Here is a 23,031-nt window from a genome sequence, read left to right on the forward strand (position 1 = left end):
CTCTCTACACTTTAATTAAACTAAGGCAAATACTGTCATTTATGAAAAGCAATTTTGTAGTTTTCCCCTCTTAAACAGCAGTGTATAAACCAAGACCAGTTTAAAAAGCTCATTATTCATTTCTTAGACTAACAATAGGGAATGAAAGAAGAAAAATTCCCACAATTTTTTTCCCAACTCCATGTGCTATGTACATATATAAATCTCTCTTCCTTGTAAGATAAAAAAATACTACCAGCTACATCATTTAAAAGATTTTATGCCAGAATTCCAGTCCCAACATGGTTAGGGTTAAGCCCGTCTGGAAATGCACGCTAATAGTCTATAAACCAATCCTTAGGCAGCTAAGGAATCTCCAGAGAGATTTTTGGTTGATCATTCCTTAGCATCTACTTCCCATAATAGACCCCACTGGCTGGGTGATAAAAAAAGAGCACATTATATACAAAAAATTCAAGAGAAAAAACTGAATTTTATATATCTATTTATTAGATTATATCCTGCATATATCTATTTATCACTTTATATTCTGCTGTGTCATTCAGATGGCAAAACAAATTAAACAATAAGGCATTTCTGCACAAAGGAAAAACCATAGTTAGTACTAGCAAGAGACTATTTTTCAAAAAAAAGAAAAACCAAAAGAAAACATGAACTATGTGGGAACTGTAGTGCTTATTACTGTCCTTTTGAACCTGGACTAGGTTTGCATGTCAAAATAACTTGACAGAAAATAAGACTTTTATTACTACATAGACAATGAAAATACCACTTGGATGTTTTAAACAGACTCTTAATATACACCCATAGGTTAGTACAAATTATCTCCCAAAAGTGAAATTACAGAGCAAGTTTAGAATTCTGACTCTTACATGGGAATGCCTCTGGATTACAGATTCCCACAGTATTTACATTTAATTACATTCACACAGCACAAATTATTGCGAGACTAAAAAAAGTCTATTTCTAATATATTTTATATAATAACATAATAACAGTAATCACCATCATAAACATGCATCTCAGGATGCTCTAACAGGATTAATTTTAAAGCTAAACTCCTTTAATAATAAATTAATAATAGAAGTCATTTAGTAGTAACATCATCATTTTGACATAACCAGTTTTCTGACAGGGAAATCAGCAATCAGTAAATGTGTAAAAATATCCAAAGGCCAAAGCGCACAAAACATTCCATGTTTCTTATGAAATACAAAGGCACCAGCTATAGTGAGGACACGTACAAGTCTAGCAGGGCTGAGTAGCAGTTATTACTGAATCACAGGCTTAACCTTCATGAATGGTACATGATGAACTCAAAAAGTGTGGTTCTCTTTCTCAGACGCGTCAGCATTAACAGGAATATGATTAATTTTAAGAAGCTGTTCTCTGTTTGAGAGAAGGGGTGGAGTGTGTGGGAAATATCTCTGAGAAGGGGAAATCACAGTAGTCAAGAGAAACCTCTGCAAGGGAAGCTGAGGCTTGTATAAGCCAGTTCTGAGGAAGCCCAGAGCAAGTGAAGTTGCCACTTCACTGAGACTTTAGCAAAGTGAAGGACAGATTACACTGCAGGTAGTCCAGCTCCCACACAGGAGAACAGATAAACTACACCTCAGAATAAGTATATGTAATACTTCTATACCAACAGAAGGATACAACTTTGCTCTATAAGCTGATTTACAGAGAGGGGGTTTTTAAGTAGCTAGCAAGTTCCTTAAAGAAAGGAAGGAAATAAAACCCCACAAACTTACAAGAAGTTACTCTGTACCATCACATTTGCAAATGTTGTCATTATCAGAGTTTTGCATAAATCATCCTGCCACTTTCTACTAGGCAGGACATATAACCACATCACAATAATCATATTCCAAAGCTCTGAGCACAAAATTGAATACCAAGAACCACTGTATGGTATAAGGAAAAAGTTAACGTGCTTAATTTCTCCACACTACTGCCTAAAACTTTGCAGCCTAATGAAAATGCAGAACAATACATTTAAATAAGGAAGCCTGTTATATCCAATGTTTACACAATGTAGAAGTTCTAGAGATACTACTGTAACAATCACACATCAAGCCTTAAGCAATACTACAACAATAATTTATATAGGAAGAAATGATTAGTATACCTGAGTGTTTGGGCTCACCTCTGTCTCCATGCACCTTCCCATCATAATTCTTGATCAGTTCTTCAATAAATGTACCATCCTGGTCAAGAACTTCATCTCCCATATACGGAATGTTATGTAAAACAGTTTCATCCTCTACCTAGGAACAACAGTGATAATCAAACCACTTTAAATTGTGCTGTCAAGTGACCATTTCTGCATTGTTTTTCACTATCTACAGGACTCTGCCTACAACAGTAAATTAACTAGCTTCACTGCTTTAGCACATTTACCATTAACTAGAAAAACAAAACCCTCAATGACTTTCAACAATTTTTTGCATTCTTGGTAGCTGGCTCAAAATATTAAAAGTAGCTCCTAATCTTAAGGTTAGCAGAGCATTTCCACAAAGTTTCTAATATGGAAACTCATTAAGTTATCTGGCTTTGGGAAGCCTGCATTTGGTAAATTCATTTGTCCTCTCTTGGTTCTCTCTTACAGTAATGTAGGAAAGCACAATGGAAACCACCCTTTCATTGTTTGGCCAGAGATAAGAAAATATGCTACAAAAAGACTCTAAATTAATGTTGTCTAAAGAGCAAACAGAGAAACATACCTGCAAATTTAATCTGAACTCCACTGTCCCTTTTTTTGACTGCATATAGACTAAATGCATTAATACTCCCATGTTTTATCAATAGAATTTACGGACCTGGATACTCAGCATCTTCCAACAGTACAAAAGAACCTTCTATTGTTAAAAAAAAAAAAACTTTCCTGCTGATCATGATTCTGTACCCATCCAAAATATCCAAACACTGTTGAATTGAAAGCAAGGAGAAAAAGGTGTGAAAAAACGATGTATACTGATTAAAAAAATGTTGTTTAAACCACTTCATAATAATTATTATCAAAATAACTAGTCAGGAAAGGTGGTCATAAACAAAATGATGTGACAAAGATTTGCAATAAGCTAAGTTTTTCCAAAAGTCAAATACCTATATCAGAAATCTAATGCTATGGCTTCTGCACACAGTGAAGTTAATCTGGAAAAAAGGGCATACTCAGGTATGAGAATGACCATTATGTAGGGTGACTATTTCAAGATTTAGTTCCCTTTATTCCACAAGAATTACTATTCTGTTACAAATATGTTGGTTGATTGCCTTACATTAAGGCATTCATATCCCTCAGAAAACATTTCTCACTACACTAATTTGATGCTTTCCAATAAAACTACATTTGTTTATGGCCACAAAAGACAACTGCTCTCCTGAATTAAATAAACTTTACAGCAAGATTTTGGAGATACTTAGGTACATTGAGGACAAATTCAGTTTGCACTTATCTTCCTATTTATTTTATTGGGGGAGCTTATTACTGCCCTATTACCAATACCTAAAGTAGGGAAGGTAATTGGCAATAGATTTCGCTGGCATGCTTCTAAAATTAACACCTCCCTTTTCTCCATACCCTTCTCCTCCCTACACTTGTTTAAACTTACCATAAAATTCTGTTGAAGGGGAGACCAAGAGTACATTATAGGCACAGAAGCAACAGCATTGAGAGTCTTCAGTGGGATGACTTGTTTTGGAAAATCAATGTCACTGGTAACAGAGCACTGAAATAAGAAGTTGAAGTTACACTTACATAGCAATATCAAGAAAAAAAAAACAAAAATAAATCACAGAACACTCCACAATATAAAAAATTCAAAGAGTTTCTCAAAGTTAGCAATATCAACCTTTGAAAAATACATCAGTTTTTTAAAGCATAATAGGAAAAATAGTTTAGCAAGAGAAAAGAACCTCAAGAATTATTTCTATGTCAATATATTTGCTAATAAATCATGACTGCATTTTTCCACTTACTATTAAGTGGTTGTGATAGTGTTTTACTCAGACTATTCAACCTACAATACAAATTAGTTTTGGTATCTCAAAACAGATTTAATACCTGTTGCTGCTGCTACACTGATGTTAGTGTATTCACTCAGACCATCTGAGGGGCAAGTGAATTCCCCTGGCTTCAGATCAATACACTGCAGAAATCATGTATTATTTATGTTATAAAAATAAATAAAATTTTACTTTAATGCCAGCAAGACATCTTATATAAATAAAAACTCCATGTCTTTTTAATTCCTGCCTTGTTTCCCAATTACTGTCTTTTTATCCTATCCTCAAGCCTTTCATTATGCTCTCTGCTTGCAAAGGAAAAATGAAAATTAATTCTTAGTATGTAACTCTGGATAGATCAATGAATTTTTCACCTACAGGACTTCTGTTTTGGATATTCAGAGATTTGTGTAGCCTTCAAAGGATAAACAGTCCACAGAAATACAGACAACAATTACATTATTCTTGCATCTAATAATCAACGGTTAACAAACACAGATCAACTTTTCTCAAATACTTGAACTGCAGTATGAAGAACTCTGGGAAAAAAGTTACAAGCAAAAGCAGACAGGCACACACAGAAAGCTAGGGGATGTACAACAGAGAAGATTTGGAGGTAGGTAAAACAAAGTTTAGAACAGCTATCATAGCTACCTGAAAGGAAAAAAGGAAGTGGAGACAAAAGATCTTTCTCCTTTCCAGAAGGGAAAGATGAACAGAGCTTCACATTTCTAAAGAAATACACAAAGTAATGTAACAAACAATATACAGAGACAGTACCCCAGCAGAATGACACAAGCCAGATTTATTTCTTTTCTTTTTAATCTGCAGCAAATGAAATTAGATTTCTGCTGTGTATATTAATATTCTAGGCACCATCCGATGCTACCGCTCCATTCCCATTTCAGCTTAATGTTTAATTCTCTAGCTAGCAGCCACCTAGCATATTTTTCATGTATTTTTTAAAGCAAAATACAAAAGTAAAAGAATTAATTACTTTTCTCTTTGGAACTAGAAGTCCCAGGTTGACAAATGGGCTACATCAAAGTGACTCAGTCTGGTACTATGGCTCAGTTACACTGCTCTGTTGTTCTGGTATGGAACTCAGGTTGATGTCTGGTAGGCCTGCACAGGGCATGTTATGGTCTCCACTTGATGCTGACTGTCACCAGCAATGCCCTGCACTCCTCACCAAACACAGGAAGGCTCTCACACAACCTTTCTATCTCTAGCCAGTGTCTTATGCAACTCTGAAGAAATTCAGCATAATAAGAAGATTTTAAAGTAATCTCTTAAAGTCCCCAGCATTTTTTCATCTCACTTCTCTCACTATAAATTATGGCAACCTTAAATCAAGCATTAGAGTTCTGATTCATGAGACAGAGACTGGACTGAATGTAGTAATTAGTGTGCTCTATCAATACAGGCAGGAAATTAACATAAAGAATAGTGAACACGCTTGAAAGAAAAAAAAAGAGGAACAGTCTTCTACCAACAAAAAAAAGTGAAAATTGGATGTGTACCTGTGTCAATTATTATCAGTTCTAATCCCACACAATAGTTATAGAGCTGTACACGAGTAATTGCACATTCAAGAACATTTAAAAGATAACACACCAAGGTCCTTCTTGCATTTGAACATACATGCACAGAAATGCACTTCTGTGACACACTCCCATTCCCCAGTTCTCCACTAAAATTTTAAGGAAAAGAAACTCTGCAAATTTATTTGCAGATAAAGTACTTTAGTTTGCGTTTTTTGACCTATTCACAGCCAAGTCTTTTCATTCTCGCCCTACTGAAAAGAGTTTATTTTTCAGATTATTACAGATAAACATCTTCAAACGTGTTAAGTGTGAGGAAGTGGCTAAGAGCAACTTAAAAATAAGGTAAATTAAGCTGGGATGAATATAGAGAGCTAGAATGGGCTTAAATCACTATTGAAGCTACCACAATACAGAATATAATCCTGAGTAACATCTTCTAGGATGACCCTGCTTGACCAGGAAAGCTGCACTAGATGACATCCAGAGGACCCTTTCAACTTACCAATTCTGTGGAAACCATTTTAGATTTAGGCATTTAGCTCAAATTATGCCACAACTATGGAAGTGTTTTTCACAAATTTAGCATCCAGTCTGCTTGTGCAACACAAGGATTCATTACTCTAACTCCAACAGGAGCAAGAGTAAACTCCCAGTACCACGGAGATAGAACAGTTTTATAAAAGGATGCTGAGGTATGATCCAATCATTATCAGAAATAAAGTTTCACTTTTGTGTGTCATTCAAAGCCAGGTAGCCTGCTACATATTTATTCCTTTGCAAAAGTCATACGATCAAAGTACACAATAAATAAATTCTTTAAGACACTCATACAAAACACATTGAGCTGCCAAGTCATATCATGCTGAAAAAAAATATAAAGAACAGCCAACTTTCCAGTAATAAAATGAAAACGTGCTAACAACCTTGTAAGTGGAATTACCACAACACATGTTAACCAACCTCCCTGGTCCCGCGCAATGAGCTCACAGAAGTCATGATGTGAACAGGCTGTATCCTACGTTGTTTCCATTCTTGATTTAAGATTTCAGTTCTTTCCAGTATCTTCTGACGATTAGAATTAAACATACTCTAAAAATTAACCACAACATTATAAATAAATGAAAGATTCTAAATTTATCTGCTAGCATCTTAAAGCATTCTAACATTTAACCAGACATGTTATAACAAACAAAAGTGCTCAAAACATACAAATTTAGTTTAAATGTCAGGGAAGTTCAATATGGCTCATGATCTTTCTTCAATTCATACCATGTTCTCACATTTAGAGTCGCACATATAGCATGGAACTAAATTCTAAATTGAATTTGAAAGAGTATGCAGCTAAAGAAGTTGCCACATAAGCTCTCCACAACCTCTTCTGATACTTAACATTCTCGACCCAATCACACATAAATGTATCATACACGTTTATAAGACCACAGAGTTAAGACAAGTTCTCAGTGGGTTGACAAAGTATTCCATGAAATTGTTATAGCAAGTATTAACTGAAGGACACAAACTACAGAAAATAATCAATACTTGTAAAACTTAATAAGCAATAGAACTAAAAGACAAAGTACCTTTACTTCATCGGCACGTCGGAACCTCTTGAGCTGCCTCAGTCTCATGTATTCTGATTTTACACGTTTTCTCCAACAAATTGGTCCCTTCTCAGATTTTTTTCCGGTTTGACCCATGATTATCCTACAAGAGACAATGTCATGTTTGTGTTACCAAATCTGACACTGCTGCTTACAGAAATTAGATAGGAAAGAAACATTCCTTTAATATCTTTCATATTCAATTCCTTTAATTCCTTTTCAATCACACACTTGCAATACCACCCCAATCCAAGAGAAAAAAACTGAAAACTTATTTAAGCGATAGGCACCAGAAAACAGTCATTTTAATTGCAAATCAGTGGACCCTTCACATTTGCACTTCTAATGCCTCTATGCAAAAAGGTATCTGATGGAGTTAAAGGGTGAAGAGGAACAAATCAAGACTCCCACTGCAAAGACAAATACTGGAATGATTGCAAGTAGCCTTGTAAATTAACTTCTGGAGAACTATCTTCATGGCAGGCAAACCTTTTCCTCCTTGCAGCTTCCTGCAAGGTTGTCTTCACTAAGACACCAACTCCTACAATAGACTTCTTGAGCTAACATCAAGTACAGAGGTACCCCAAGGAGAACTCAGTCCCCCACCCAGCCACTCAAGCATGAAAAAACTGTAGAAATTCAGGCAACGAGTTTTGAAACAGCCAGAATAAGAGACTTTGCTCTTTTCTCAAGTATTCTATAAGACCACAAGCTGCCCATTGATTCCACTTTACTGATCACCCTCCTAGTGCCAAGTGGTTCATTTTTACGTTACAGGACTAGGACTGTTGGCATTGTATTTTTATGTTATAATCCAAATGCCTTGCTAGAATATGCCAATCTGCTCTGTATTTTTCAAAATCAAGGACCGTATGCTACAGCTATGCTGGCAATGACTATTTTGACAGCATCCTGAAACTAAACCACTACATCAAAGACTGGCTTCTTCTCAAGAGCTGCATTTTATTGTAAAACCTACAATATTTCACTGAATAGCTCAAAATGTCATTCACATGGACTCAAAGGCTGAAATATCCAGTTGCCCAGGGCTAATACATTCTCAAACAAGCACAATCAGTTTGAGCAGAAACAATTCCAGCCCTTCCAATTATCAACGCAGGTCAACATGAGCAGAGGTGTCATCTTTGGCCTCAAATCTGATGCCCACTGCTTCAGGGCCCCACACTACAGCTCCCCTAACTGTTGTAAGTACAGCTTTATTCAAGTTACTGGAAGCTTACTGCTCTATCTTCAGCAGTTCTGTAGAGGTCAGATTTGAGTTGTATCAGATTTTATGATAATGATGAGAGGGAGAAATCAATACAGAACCTGTTTATTCTCAAGACTATGCGTTCATTTACAGTGAACAAAAAGGTAGTAAGTCTGTAAAAGCCTGAACTTATTCTCATGCAAAACTTGATAATATTTAAAATAATATGAAGAAGAAAGAAAAAATGTTGGGGTTTTAGATTTAGGATGAAAAAATAATCGACAAACAAATAGCAGAATTTCCAACTCAAATCATGGAAAACACCCTTTGAGGAAAAAAGACATGGGATACAAATAACTACATGATGCTCCTGACTAGACGGAGGGTGAGGACATTTATCTCACCATGGGGAGATAAATTTAGAGCAAAGCATCAAACACAGTTGCCCCACATCCATGCACAAGACAACAAGTACAACCCACTTGCACCTCATTCACTACAACCCTAGCAGTTACAAAAGATAAAAAATGAAATGATACTTAAAAAAATAATCCTAGACCATTCATGTTTGAACACAGACAAGATAATCAGTGATTCAAAGTGCATTATGATACTAACTAAAGAGCAGCACAAAAGCATTATGAAGTATGAAAAAAACACTATCATATGCTGAACTAGGCAAAGTAAAAACATTGAAAAACAATCCGTTAACTGGAAATAAATTAGACAGAATAAGTACCATTAAATAACAGACAACCTCAATTTGTAACAGTACAGAACATCAAAATTGCTTCAGTTATGATTCAGCCAAAAGACATGGAAAAAACATTAATGAACTCAAAAGATAAATGAAAGCTCAGCTGATGATACTGAAATAATATAGCCCATAAAACTGAAACACAAATTACATTTACTTGCTCTAATACTGCCCCAACCACAGCACTTCCTAGTCTAGTTTCCTGGATAATAACAAATGACTGCAGCTTAAAAAAAAAAAAAGCTTTCTTGACTGAAATTAAATTACCAGATAAGCCCTGCTCATCAGAAGCAGATCTATACAGAAATCACATATAATTGGATTAAAAACAACAACAAATAGACAAACCCAACAGAATTTCTTTCTTTCACACAATTTAAGTACAGTCCCAAGACGACCTGAGAGAAATACATCCCTTTAAATTACAGTTTAAAAAAAAAAAACAAAAAAACCAATCTATTCAATTTCCCAGCAATGAACATCATAGCTACCTGTTGAATTGAAACAGTAACAAAATAATGCTTCATAAGATAAGCACTTCCTTTAAAACAGCATAACTTACACTAGGGTTATTCATCTGAAAACAAACATGACTTTTAAGAACACTGTCCTCTTGCACTAGTTTCCAGTTGTTATCTGAGGTACAGCACAGACAACTAAATGGTCAAGTCACTAAATTAACATGTGATAGAAAATTAAAAAATCTGCACTGTTGCTTACATCAAGTGACAGCAAGAAAAATTCTCCTACATAAAGCCAAAATGTTAATGTACAACAATCAGTGGGATATACATCATACCTTAAGTCCAATGTGTATAAACAAATTAGAAACTACATCTTAAATGGTAAGCCCATATTAAGAGAAAAAGCACTTAGTGGAAAGGAAGCTTATGCACAGAGAATACAGAAAAATTACATCTAGGGGGAAAAACATGTCTTGGATGCATGTTTGTAAAAACTTTTCAGAGATTGTCAAAATTAATATATTACTGGTATCTGAACAGCAGAGCCAAGTGAAGCGTGTCTGTACTTTTAGGCAGTCTAACATAACCAAAGCAGAATTTCTGTGTTGCTAACGCATGTAACTGCGGTAGGAGACAATTGGTTTTGTGTCCCAAATCTCAGAAGATAGTACAGAATAAAAATATACCAAGGCAGGGGAGCAGGGCAGGAAGAGCATATTCAGAGAGTTAATTCTCATACTGCTATTGATAATCTTCACATTAGGACTACAGACAAATGCCATTGATGATTTCTCATGTCAGTTCAAAGGTCATCCCCAAAACTTTAAATTTAAGAAGCTAGACCTGAGAAACTGGGATAAGTTTCCCAGGCAAGAAGAGCCGGTGTTGGGGAGCAAAAAACAAGACCCCATCCCCAAACTTTAAATTTAAGATGCTAGACCTGAGAAACTGGGATAAGAAGTTTCCCAGGCAAGAAGAGCCGGTGTTGGGGAGCAAAAAACAAGACCTGTAAAAGTAGGGTGCTGTACTCTACTTCCCATCCCTGAAAGCAAAAGTAACTTGGAGAATTAAAAGACTTCAGGGAAACATCAACAACATCTCTGGGGCAAGTTCAGGGTGGTAGATGCTGCCGCAAGCCTACTAGTGGTGTACTTGCCTAGCACCTGTGTGTTAGACAAACCTTTCCAAATCACTTTCTTGTGCACATAAACAATGGAACTGGTACTCTGAATTGTAACAGACTACACAGTTCCCACTTTGCTAGATAGGACAAAAAACCCGCACATTTTCCTTAAACTACTTTGTATGGGAGTCACAGCTAGAACTGCAGAGCAGAGAAGCTAGTGAATGTTAAGATCAATGTCAGAACTAGCCAACTTTTCAATAAAGTTTCAGAATACTCCCTACAGGAGCCGAAGTGGCACAAACTAAATCCCATCTGTCTGAGAATGGTTAAGTCTGTCTTAAGACAGCACAGTTTGAAACAGTTTCCATTTAATAAATAAAACATGATACTGATTATCTTAGTGCAATGGTCTGATTCCAAGAGCCCCTAGGCCTTGTCCCTCTTCTCCGTTCCCATTTCCCCTTCTGAATCCCACCAGCTGTTTGTATTGTTTTAAAATCTTATTCTTTCCCATTTTTTAATCCTTTTGAATAAAATGGTCCAGAGAAACCATCTAACTGCCAAAGGGCCAAGTCCTGAAAGTTCTATCCAAAAAAAAAAAAAAAAAAAAAAAAAAAAAAACTATGTAGCAGCCAAGTAAGTTATTCATGGGCAGAGTATTGCCTCTCCAGAGGAAATACAAAGAAAGCAAGCATAACTCCAAAGAGCAGTGATACTGTTTCTAGAGAAAGATCTTCTCCCAAAGTGCACTATCACTTCCATGCACAAACTCAACTAACCCAGACAGATCTCACCTGGCATCACAGGAAGGATGGAAACTTTGCCGTAACTCCCTGGACCTCCTTTGCAGAGGAGGGAAAGCTGTGGGCTGTCTCATTCCAACTGGACAATCACCCCAATGCCATAAGAAAAAAGGAAATAATTCTACTAATGAGAAGACCAATGCTATTCCAGACACCCACAAAGTACAAAAAACAAAACTAACCCCTCTTGAGGGGAACAAAAAAAGGGTACTAGGAATGAGAAATACCAAAGCCACCTAAACACAAATTTAAAAGAAAAACCTACAAGAAAACAGAAACAAAGACATAGGTGTTCTTGTCAGTTCCTACTCATACTTGCATGGCTGAAAATGAAAACAAAAAAATGGCAGTGTCCTAAAGCATATACATTTGTTTTTTAAAGATACCCTGCTGAGCATTTCATAATTCTGTACAAGACGCACATCTTTACCTTAAGTTTTTAAGAAAATTCATGCCTATTAGCTTAAATCAGGCAACCTTTACTTTCAGCAGACAAATGGTGTACAATACATCTAGGATTCACAATGAGACAAAGAAGTGTAGAACCATTTCAGCTCAAATTGCTCCTGTTTTGCCTACAGAACATAGAAATAGCCTTATTTAAAGACACGTTCTATTTTTCTTTGATCATTTTGGCAACATCCATCAGTGAGAGACAAGCACACAGATAATTCTCTAAATTAGGCAGACTATTCAAACAATCATACAGCTGTCAAAAACTATATTTAAGCTCCTCTGGCTACCATGCCAAATTTCAGGAAAAAAGATAAATTAATGAAAATTTTCAACTATGAAGCATGGGAGAACAAATGAGGGAGCCTGCCCTTTTAAAAGAACACTATTAGTTTGCAATTGTACTTCATATTACACAGTATTTTAAACTGTAGAAATATTACATTCTCTTCCCACTACTCAGGATCCCTGTTTGGAGGTATTTATGAATCAAAACATATTTTGTATAGTACAGTATAATTTACAAGTTTTACTTTTGTGAATTAATCTACACTCTAAGATTATTCACATACTTCAAATATACGCTAATGTAATACAGCACTTCAGAGCACTCTTAACCACCAGTTTCAGTGCAGGGGGGAGACAGTGAGGTTGCAGAAGAATCTAAAACCCAGTGGAGAAACTGCATTTGAAATCTGATGCAAATAGAATAATGAAATAACTAATCATGGGGTTTTTTGATGCCTAGAATAGTGGGAGAGTAATGAAGGTATAAAATAATTCAGATGGGGCATGGGCAGGCAGGGGAGAAGTACTGCTTCTACCTCCCACAAAGCCAAATGCTTTCACACATGCTTCTCTAAAGCGGATGTCCAAAGGAATGTGTTTAACTGCAGGATCCAGCTCTACAGTGCTGCTCCATCTCCCTTCCAGCTCACCTCCAGCACTGCCCACTGAAGCCCTGTCTGCAGTGACCTACTGCCACTGACTGGAAAGCTCAAAGCCTGCACTGCGCTGGCTGCAGGAGCTGGCATTTCAAATATGTGCCCTTACTAATTTACTAATCAGGAAGGTACTCACCAAAGTGACTTCCTCAGCAGCAATGGCACCTTACCATCATCCCACCCTTCCCAACTCTTTTTTTTCACTCCAGTAAGGCTCATTAACTAGATACAACTGACCAATGATAAATAAAAACTCACAATTGCAATTGTTTTCGGAAACACAGATGAGTTTCATGATCCCATCCACAGCTGTGGCATCCTCTGCACAACTGTAAAGCAGGAAGAATTTTATAGAAAATCAGGCCAGCACTAGCGAAAAACTAGTACAGGCAATGAAACCACAAACAGGCACTGGTTTCATACATCAGTGTGCTCTGGAGTGGCAGGCACGCTCTTTAGCTGGAAGCTGTTATCAGATCCAGACAGCATACAAGTCTTTCAGCCTGAGCTTATGTAATCTTACTAATGGACAAATTATTATATAATAAACCCTACCTGAAGTCAACACAGAACTCTTTCAAGCATCTACAGAACATAATCAGGGGAAAAAAAAAAAAAAAAACCAAAGAAAACCAACCACACCCTATCACACCCTTCTATGTTTATTCACAAACCAAAAAAAATTTTTACTTGGGCAGCAGAATTTAGGGCAACTTTCACATTCAACTGAAAAAGGCAGAATTTTCGCAACAGAAAGGATTAACAACATTTTGCCACAAGCCTGCAGAAAAAATTCAATACTTGCTAGAAAACAGGAAAAAACCAAATACCCTCACTAAGAATGCATTTCAAGTACAAAAATTCAATGAGTTAAGCTTAGACCTGAAGTTAACTTTACCAAACCACCTCAAAGAACTAATATAAACTTTTTGTTATAGGATTTTACACAGCACAATACAATAAAATGATTGTTCAAGTGCAGCTAACTATTTTTCAGATATGTTAAACTAAACTTTACTGCTTAGAAACTCTTAGAAATTTCCTTTTAGTATTCTGTTTTGAGCACTCTAAATGCCAAAACAGATAATACAGTCCATGAACCTATCCTAAATCTTTCCAGACTAAGCAGTTTCCAGCACACTTACTACTAGTACCAAGCACCAGGGAAAAAAAAAGCAACAAACCAGTAAAACACATACATATAGCCAAGACTTCAAAAAAACTAACTTGAAAATAAATTCTAAATTAATGCTTTAATCTACCAGATCTGTCTTCTACATTTATATCAAACTTTTAAAATAGCACAGAGATTCACAAAAAAAAATGTTCAAACCCCAATATCCTTTTTTTTTGATTAAGTAAGACAAATTGTTCAGTTGTGATTTCAGAGCTGCTAAGTCTTTCCATATTAAGTTATGCAAGCTGTAGGTGGGTGGGGGGGAAATGACACTTACCAAAACTCAAAGGGCTTTTTACCTGTGCTATTACAGCAAACACACAAAAAGATATGACCAGAAGTTTTACAGTTGCCACTCTGCTTTCTGGATTTTCTAAAGCAAAGCAAAACATGGTTTTCTTTCAAACTTATCTATGTAAAATACCACGTTCTCATTTCCATGGGAAGAAAAATATTCCCAAGGCCACTGTCAGCCGGGGTATTTCAGAGCCCAAACTAGACCAACTAACAAAAATCTCAGTCTCTGAAATACAACATAGGAAATATTAACACTGTTTATTAATAATATTTCATAAAAACAACTACAGCACATTTAATCTTTTACAGAAGTAGTCAGAGAAATAGGTATAAACTGTAGTGGTTTTTACTATTTTATATCACAGAAACATGGTATTTTAAGTATGTAGTACAGTTCAACTTATTTTAAACAAGAAATACCTAAAAATACTTATGTATTAAATTTATGTTGTTATTCCATATGCTGAAGTACAACATCAAAGGCAGTTTAAATTTCAAGAAATAACTTACATCAAATGCTACCATCAGTTCAACTACCTTCCTCAAATGCTATTTGGTGTCAGTTTCACCTGGAAAAGACATCATCTGTCCACTGTATCAATGGTCACTCATTTCTACTTCTACACAGCCTTCTCTACTGTGAGTGCTTAAGTGCTTACGATTCTGTAATCAAACTAGGTCAGGCAGGGAAAAAAAAGAACCTGTCTGAACAGCCCAGAAAATGAACATACTTGGTTTTTAAATATATTTTTTCAACAAAACCAGCTTCACATGCCAGTTTGTTCAGCAGCTATGGATTTGTTCAATGTGTTCAAGCCATGAATTCTTGAATCCACACGAGGGACAGAGAGGCAACATCAGGGCAGAAACAAGAGGCAAAGAACTAAAACTGGAGAGAGCAACAGCTCAGACTTCAACACAAGCATTTGTGAAACCATGCCATCCCTCTGATACTCAGTTTTACTGGTAGAGAAAAATTATTCTTAAAAAACAGAAGCAGGAAGCATTTATTAAGCTATCCATGCCAGCTGTGCTACTCTTTGGGCAGATAAAGGCTAGCAGCTTGTATTTTTCTACAAAGGCTTAACCAGTACCAGGTTCTCTTTGGGAGTATCTAAAAGAAAAGGATCAGTTAACTAATCTAAGCAGGTAACTCCAAACATTTAATCTAGTCTTCCTCACCCTGAAAGGCATCAGTAGTTGTGGACGATGTAGATTAACAAAACACTCATGATCAGTTCTGACAAGATGACATGCCATGCAAGAATGTTCTTGATCACTCAAAGAGATGGAAACTTTTACAGGTTATTATCATCAAAGACAAAATTATTAACTAATTAATCTGATGGAAGGAGGAGAACCATCAACAGCTTTATATGTACCAATGCCAACCCCAAAATGAGGAGCAATAACTGTGTGTGAAAATTCAAAATATTTCCTCTTTTTCCTTCTCAAGTTAGCAGAAAACCCCTGGCTTCCAAGCAGAATTAAAAACCTGTTCTGCAGTGTGGGTAACAACCTCATCCAAGACATTTTAGTGTCAGCCTTCACACCAGCACAGACTGATGCTGGCTATAGGCTTTCCAGGTTATATGGCAGCTCCAAAACCAGAAGGTCTGCTGCTATAAATAGTCATGCTTTTAGTCTCATTACAAGTAAGCTCCTCTTATTGTGACAGCTATTTATTTGTAATTACTATTTGCAATGCTAAAATACACTTCAATTAGTAGAATCCCTTTTACGCTACCCTGTCACTACAATATTGTGGGGTTATGTATCACCAACCTGAAGATTTTGTCTCCACTGAAACTGCTGTTAAATCCAAGGCCAGTGTACTTTCTCCTTTCTGATGTAAACAATGGTTACTAGCTTATTAGTAATTACCTAACAGAATTTCACTTGGAAGAACAACATTTCAACCAAAAGTAAACAGTACATACACTTACCTGTTTGCTTTTGGAAGCTGATGACAAATACATCCTAGTGTACTGCTCAATTAGAACCAGGAAAGGAAGTGGGATCTTAAAATGGCATTTATTTCCTCTCTCCATTATCTGTCTACACGACCTCAGCATCTCAGACTTTACATGGCAAATATGGTACGTTTGATTTTGGTGATCAGTTACTTCAAATTACATATTTTCTGCACTCAAAAGCATAGTTTTCTAACTGGACCAAAGCTGTTGATGCTGGCATCAGAAATATCCAAACTGGCAATGAAGAAGTGGAACCATGAAACCAGAGTCAAGGGAAAGCAGAAAAAATCTCTCATCTTCAATGCAAGCAAACCATTCCAGCATATCATCCACTTGTCTTAGACTAGAGCATTTATCTTCCACACCATGTAAAACATATCATTCACACTGTGTAGTTTTTTCTTCTTTACAGCACTTTGCACAATCAATGCAGTCAATGCATTAACTACTTCTGCAGGAGTAGCTTTCGAGAAGCTGTTTCCTGCTATCTCTTGATCAACTAAAGATTGTTCTGAAAAGATGTAGTCAGTGGCAAACAATAGCAGCAAACTTGTCTGCATCACTTGATGTGCGAGACAGATGAAAAGCTAGTGTAGGTTCCTTCAATTGCATTCTGCCACGTACGTCCCACTACAGCCACTCAACAAGTATTAGCACAAGTCAAAGGCTTCAAGGCACATTCTATTTATTCCTACAAATATTCTTTCAGAATACCACATGTAAGCTCCCCAAACTGCTGAGCACACTCTTAAGAATGTGTCATATTTCTGTCTGTTTCTAGGCCTTATCAAAATTGGACAAGTCACTCCGAGAATTACAACCACGAGTTAATTTAGGGAATTAACTCCCTGAAGAGCTTGCTTTCCTACACAAATTGGAGCTAAACCCAGACAATCACAGAATGTGAGCACTGTTCTAGCTCTTCTACTGAAACATGTTAATCTATGCTAAAATGAAAATATAAGAGGCAACAGACAGGACTCAGTAAGGGATTTCGTTTCAATACAGGAAGAAAATTCTTCCCAGTGAGTGTGGTCCAGCATAGGAATGTATTAAACAGAGGTGTCAGAATCTCCACTCTTGAAAATATATTAAAAGTGGTCTGGAAAATATTATTTCAGTGTTGGCCTAACGCAATCTGGAGACTGGATCAGAGGACTTCTAGATCTAAAACTATTCTACAAGTCAATAGATCTCTCAGCTGCGCCCATCATCTCAAAACAAGGACCACACAATTTCTTAAGCTCATGCCAGGGAGTTTGTTTGCCTTTTAAATTTCAGTTAATATTCAAAAGATGAAAACAATGAGCACTAACACTCTCAGTATTTCAATCTGCTACAGACACAATGTGAAAAACACTACCATTAAAGGAACAATAATTTGTGAATTAAAATGCTTAAGACCTTAATCAGACTAAACTCTTGGGTTTGGTGTACAATCACAGATTCTCATCATCAGTAGAAACTTTAGTCTCCTTTAACAACCCCATCAACTAGCTAGTTCACACACTCCTTCCCACTACCACTCCATGTGTTGGTTCATTTGAGAGATGCCTTGTCTGGTTAACAGTACAGTTAGAACTTTCAGCTCTCTCTCTCAGAAACTGTAATTAAAAAAGATTGGAAAACTCTTCACTAATTACAAAAGCAGTCTAACTAGAATGCTTGAACTGAACATTATGTTTAGAATAAATAAAAGGCCACATATAAGGGCTGTTACTTTCAAATTAGTTGTCTTCATATCCTAATGGGGTTCTGCTTCTCTTAGAGCCCAACCTTTGTGCCTTTGAAGTGCCACTTTTATCAGACCTTTTAACTTTCTGCCATTTAAGGGACTACAGCCTTAGCTTGCTCTTAGGATATTTAAGATCAGAAAGCTGATCACTGCCCTGGTATATTAAATGGTTGGTTGTCTTCTGGTTCGGGGTTTGTTTTGGCTTTTTTTCCACCTTTTTTTTTTTAACTTAAACATAATCTCAAAGAAATCACAAAGTGAGTCAAGTGGTAGAACAGTCACAACAAGCAACTATTCTATTATTTGCTTCCCCAAAATGTGTTGAAACATGTGCCACCTCAATTACTTCTTCCCAAACACAATGGTTTTTTGGGCCTTGTTACTACCCCACTAGCTCTTTAAGTTAATAGCCACCAATTCATATTTCAGGATACTCAAGACTAATGGGATGCTCTCCTGTATCTTTAGAGTAAGAACTTCAGCTAATTTCAAAACAGGCTTATAGAAAAAAAATCCCCATTTTGTGGCAATTTCTCACCTGGCCATGGCATGCTACCTTGATCTATGATATATAAAATGACTGTGCACAGCCTTTTCTCTTAGCCACTTGTACATAGCTATATTTCAGTGAACTAAGAGTACAGTTTCATGACATATTTCATCCAATTAAACTGCTTATTTGTAGTAGTACTACTATGAAACTAACTTATTAACTATATTAATGACTATATTTTTATTTGCAAGACTACTTCCCAAACCAAAACTAGTTACCACTGGAGGGGTTATTAAAATATTATAACACAGCCAATACCTTGAATCTGAGCTAAGCAGTGTGTCAGAATTTCCTCTAATGGCTGATTTTTAGCCTTCTTGTGATAACAAGGCTGATGAACCCTTCTGCATACCTACTCTACAGGAACTTCTGATGCAAATGGTAAACATAAACCAAATGTGACAAGGTTTACTGTCCACTAAGTTACATTTATGGTCTGTAACAGTTTCATGAAGGACTGTAAGTGCTCTGGCATTACGAAAAGCTTCGGCATGAGCACATATTCTATGAAAAATAAAAAACTTAAGAGATTGGGGAAGTCATTAAAAACTAAATTACTAGGGAGAAACACCATTTAGGAGTGCAGACCCTGACATGTCATCAGAGCAGCCCCTACCCAAGCAACGCTACCGTGCTACCGCAGGCTAGCAAAGACTCACTGTCACTGCTCTCTGCTCCCGCATGTAACATAATTAGATACAGTATTTTACAGCAGCTACGATCCTGCACTGTACACCTAGATGTTGCTAGGGAATGCTCCTATCTTAGATATTAGGAATTCTAACCCTCAGTCCAGATTTGCTGGGAGTACCTGCTTGCCCCCTTGTATTTAACCCCTGACTTAGGCTTGCCTAGATCATAACACATACTTTTCTTCATCAATTACTGTTTCCAGTCTGTTTTTAACAGCTGAAGTAATCTCTCCAAACACAGTTCCTCATTACTGCCCAAACATATCAGACAAAAACTGCCAGCTTTGACTTTCAAGCATCACCCCTACTTGATGCTGGCATTTCTACAAAAAGAAGCCCTTTTACCTGTGCTATCATTTCCCTCCTGACAGCAGGAGCATTTTTGCAGCCATTGACAGAAGCGAGGAAGTTCTCTGACTGAAAATATCTTGCTGCTTTCGACTGAAGAAAGTGAGCATCCAGTCATTCTGGCCCCACCTAAAGACACTGAGCCACGGCCTTAAGCCTTCCAATTTTCAACTCCTTGTGACAGTACTAAATGCCTACGTCTGCAGATCAGTTTCTGGATGTGCTCAGTTCATACCACTTATTTTTTCTAAATGCTCTCCTCATTTAGTAAGTCAGAGTAGTTCAGTTTTCCTGACACACAAGACAGGAGGGAAATATGTCAGCTCAAGGGCTCACAGAACTCACATTTTCTTCAATCATGCTCTCCATCTGATTTTTTTAAATTATAAATATTAGTTCACCTCCTACAGCATTTTGTTTCTTGCTTTCTCCCCTAACAGTTCATTCACATACATGGTTTAACACTATGTTGCATTAAAATCTTTCTCAGGAGTTTCTACCATTGTTATATACTGACCAGGCAGATACTAAAAACTCCCGCAGACAAGGAAGAAAGAAAGGAAAGAATGAAGTGTCAAGAAGCTCTTGGATATTAAATAGAAAGATATGGTCCTTCACTCCCTTTTGCTTCCTGGAAAAATATAAGAAATCTTAATTTATCTTCTTGCTCTTTTTAAATCAGAATCTTCTATTTTTCTGCATTAGAAAACTAGCAAAGCAAAGCAACTGCCAGTATTAAACACTCCTTACTCTATCTGCCAGCATGTTAAAAACTTTGCTGCTCAGAGTTTACAAGTAACTCTTGATCTTCCAGAAGCATTTCAGAAAATAATCAAATTCGTGATCCTTAACATCTAAAATAATCTTAAGCAATCTGCTTCAGAAATTTAAATAACAGCATTAAGAAAACCCACAAGAACTCACCTGATCATGAGAAAACCCCCCAACCATTTTAAAAGTTTTTGTAACTAACTATAGGTTGATCTGAGCAAGATCCCACAACAGCACCAGTCTAAAAATCAAGCTTATTTCAGATTTTCTATGAGACAGGGAAGGAGAGCATCAATTTGATGACTTTTTTTTTCCCCTAAGAGCACAGTGCCTTTGGATTTATTTTGACATTATCTCACTTTGTGGGAGTTCTTCATTTAGAACATTTACTCTTCAAGAAACACTGGTATGGATGCTTCTCAGTTTCATTCTCTTCAGTAGAGAAAAACAAAAATGTTATGTCTGTTTATAAGAAAACAAGATTTCAATAAAAATAATTAGTTTTTCAATACATTTCCTTAAACAATTCAACAGTAGAATACAAAAAGTAACAGAACATAATTTGTGTTCAGACAGTCCTTAAAAGAAAAAGATAAATCCATACTGGAGCATTCTATCTGCATAAGCAAGCCTGCAACTATCAAAGCTATTCTTCCCTTCAAAAAATCCTTCTGTGTCCCCACTTCAGGATTTAGAGAAGCAAAAACAGACATTAAATCATTACTGAATACTACTTAAGGACTAAGAGTAACCCATTTAAAAGAAAAAAACTCCTGAATTCCCTACATTACCACTTTCTTCCAATATATTTCAACATGATACTTTTAGAAAAATACCCGTTTGGAAATAAAAACAAGAAGTTCAACTACTTGTCCATTTGGGTGGGGGGCGGGGAAAGGGAGAACAGGGAGACCATAACCAAATATTTTATATTAAAGACTGAACCAAATTGGCAGTAACTGAAACTGACTGCCATGTCACTTCACTTTGGGCAATGTGAGCTGTACACCATGCACCAGGTAATGCAACTATTTGCTTTTCACTTGGATATCTGCATCTATAAACACTTCTAACATTTGCATGGATGAGTAAGATTATTTGGCTCAAAAAACAAATAAAATATTTTAAAACTCCAAGCAGCACCGCAGCAATGAAAAGTTTCAAGCCCAAATATGTTCACATTTTTTACAAGTCACAATTAAAACCATCCCACGTTCCTTACAGCAAACCAAGCCTGGCTATTTGTCAGGAGAAAGAGTTTGATGCATAAAACTTGAACGTCACCTTTGAGCTGCTCAAATGCATACCTCCAGAATTTCTCTTTTCACACTCATTCACAGACACCCAGAGGAGTTAGATGACTCCCACACACATTCCAATTAACCTCTGTTGCCTAACACCTTCATCACTTAAAAATTTAGCTTTTTGATATCCTGGATAAATCTGGCAGAAAAAGTAACACTTGCTAGAAACACTTCAGACATGTCTCCACAGGAAAAATAATTTATGATAAGAATTTGAAGAGCATAGTCTATTCCACCTGAACTTGTTTTGTGGACACACCTTTTATACTCTAAAAACTAAAATAGCCACAGGTCTTTCTGTTCAACCCATACTTGCAAAAGCAACACACATTCCACACAGGAAAAAAAAACCCTGGTGTACAACCATTCAGGTTCAATAGTTATTCCATACTCCTTCCCTGCTTAGGCAAATAGCCTAAAAGCTTAACTTTGAAAGACATTACACTTCCACGTATGCAGAATTTACTGTAGAGCAGTCTGGCAAATTGAAGCTGAACTAGCATTTGCCATTTGCCTGAATAATTCCAAAATGAGCTTCAAATGATGAAAGTAACCATAAAAGTTACTTGAAAAACCAATCATTTAAAATTTCGGAAAATAACTGGGTCTAATGTACATCATCCTTATTCTGTAAGATATACAGCAATAAATCTACCTGCAAATTATACTAGATGTTGCTTAAAAAGGAAAATAAACACATATACTACTTTTCCAGAAGCTTGACTTAATATAGAAAACTAATTACAAACAGTTTATCTTGAAAAAAAAACAAAAAAACAACATGCAACCCCCAAAAACTCCACCACCCTCCAGTGAAAAAGAAAACATCTCCCTTTGGCTGTGGAAGAGAACTGCAAATACTAAATAAGGTCTTGGGACCTTATGTCCCCCTGCTTCAAAGCAACCATGTACATACGTTGTTTTATTCTTAACACAGTTTAACCACCATGAATGGTTAAGCTATGTTAAGACTAAAACAACATATGTCGATCTCTTCTTCCAATAATTACTGTATTTAGATTTGCACTAAACACATTGGCAATAAATACTCACTAGAAACATGGCATAAACTAGTGGACACACAACAGGAAGAAGTTATCACAAAGGACAGAATTTACACTGTCCTGGTTATATACGCTAACATTAAAAAAGAGACAATAATACCGACTTTAATTCACTTGCCATGGTACAGTTCCACGGGTAAATCAAGTATCTATAACACACATCCATATGTCTTCTTACAGAAGCAGCAAAACGAATTCCAGCTC

General features: G+C 36.4%; 1 protein-coding gene across 10 annotated transcripts in view; it reads right to left on the reverse strand.

Moving 5' to 3' along the window:
- Positions 1 to 23,031, reverse strand: part of EZH2 (enhancer of zeste 2 polycomb repressive complex 2 subunit) — a 51,110-nt gene that overhangs the window by 21,786 nt on the left and 6,293 nt on the right. For 2 of the 10 annotated variants that reach the window (XM_039715044.1, XM_039715040.1), the window contains 4 exons: positions 7,133 to 7,256; positions 6,513 to 6,641; positions 3,612 to 3,728; positions 2,129 to 2,267 (listed from right to left, as the gene is read on the reverse strand). In XM_039715044.1, the coding sequence (XP_039570978.1) occupies positions 2,129 to 2,267; positions 3,612 to 3,728; positions 6,513 to 6,641; positions 7,133 to 7,249 (502 nt within the window). In that variant the 5' untranslated portion in view covers positions 7,250 to 7,256. Of the gene's footprint in view, positions 1 to 2,128; positions 2,268 to 2,723; positions 2,926 to 3,611; positions 3,729 to 4,659; positions 4,885 to 6,512; positions 6,642 to 7,132; positions 7,257 to 13,168; positions 13,240 to 23,031 lie in introns of those variants that run through there. The other 8 variants (XM_039715045.1, XM_039715043.1, XM_039715042.1 and 5 more) reach the window with 8 other exon arrangements.

This window comes from Passer montanus, unplaced genomic scaffold, assembly GCF_014805655.1.
Source record: "Passer montanus isolate IOZ18808 unplaced genomic scaffold, ASM1480565v1 scaffold32, whole genome shotgun sequence".
Taxonomy (NCBI): domain Eukaryota; kingdom Metazoa; phylum Chordata; class Aves; order Passeriformes; family Passeridae; genus Passer; species Passer montanus.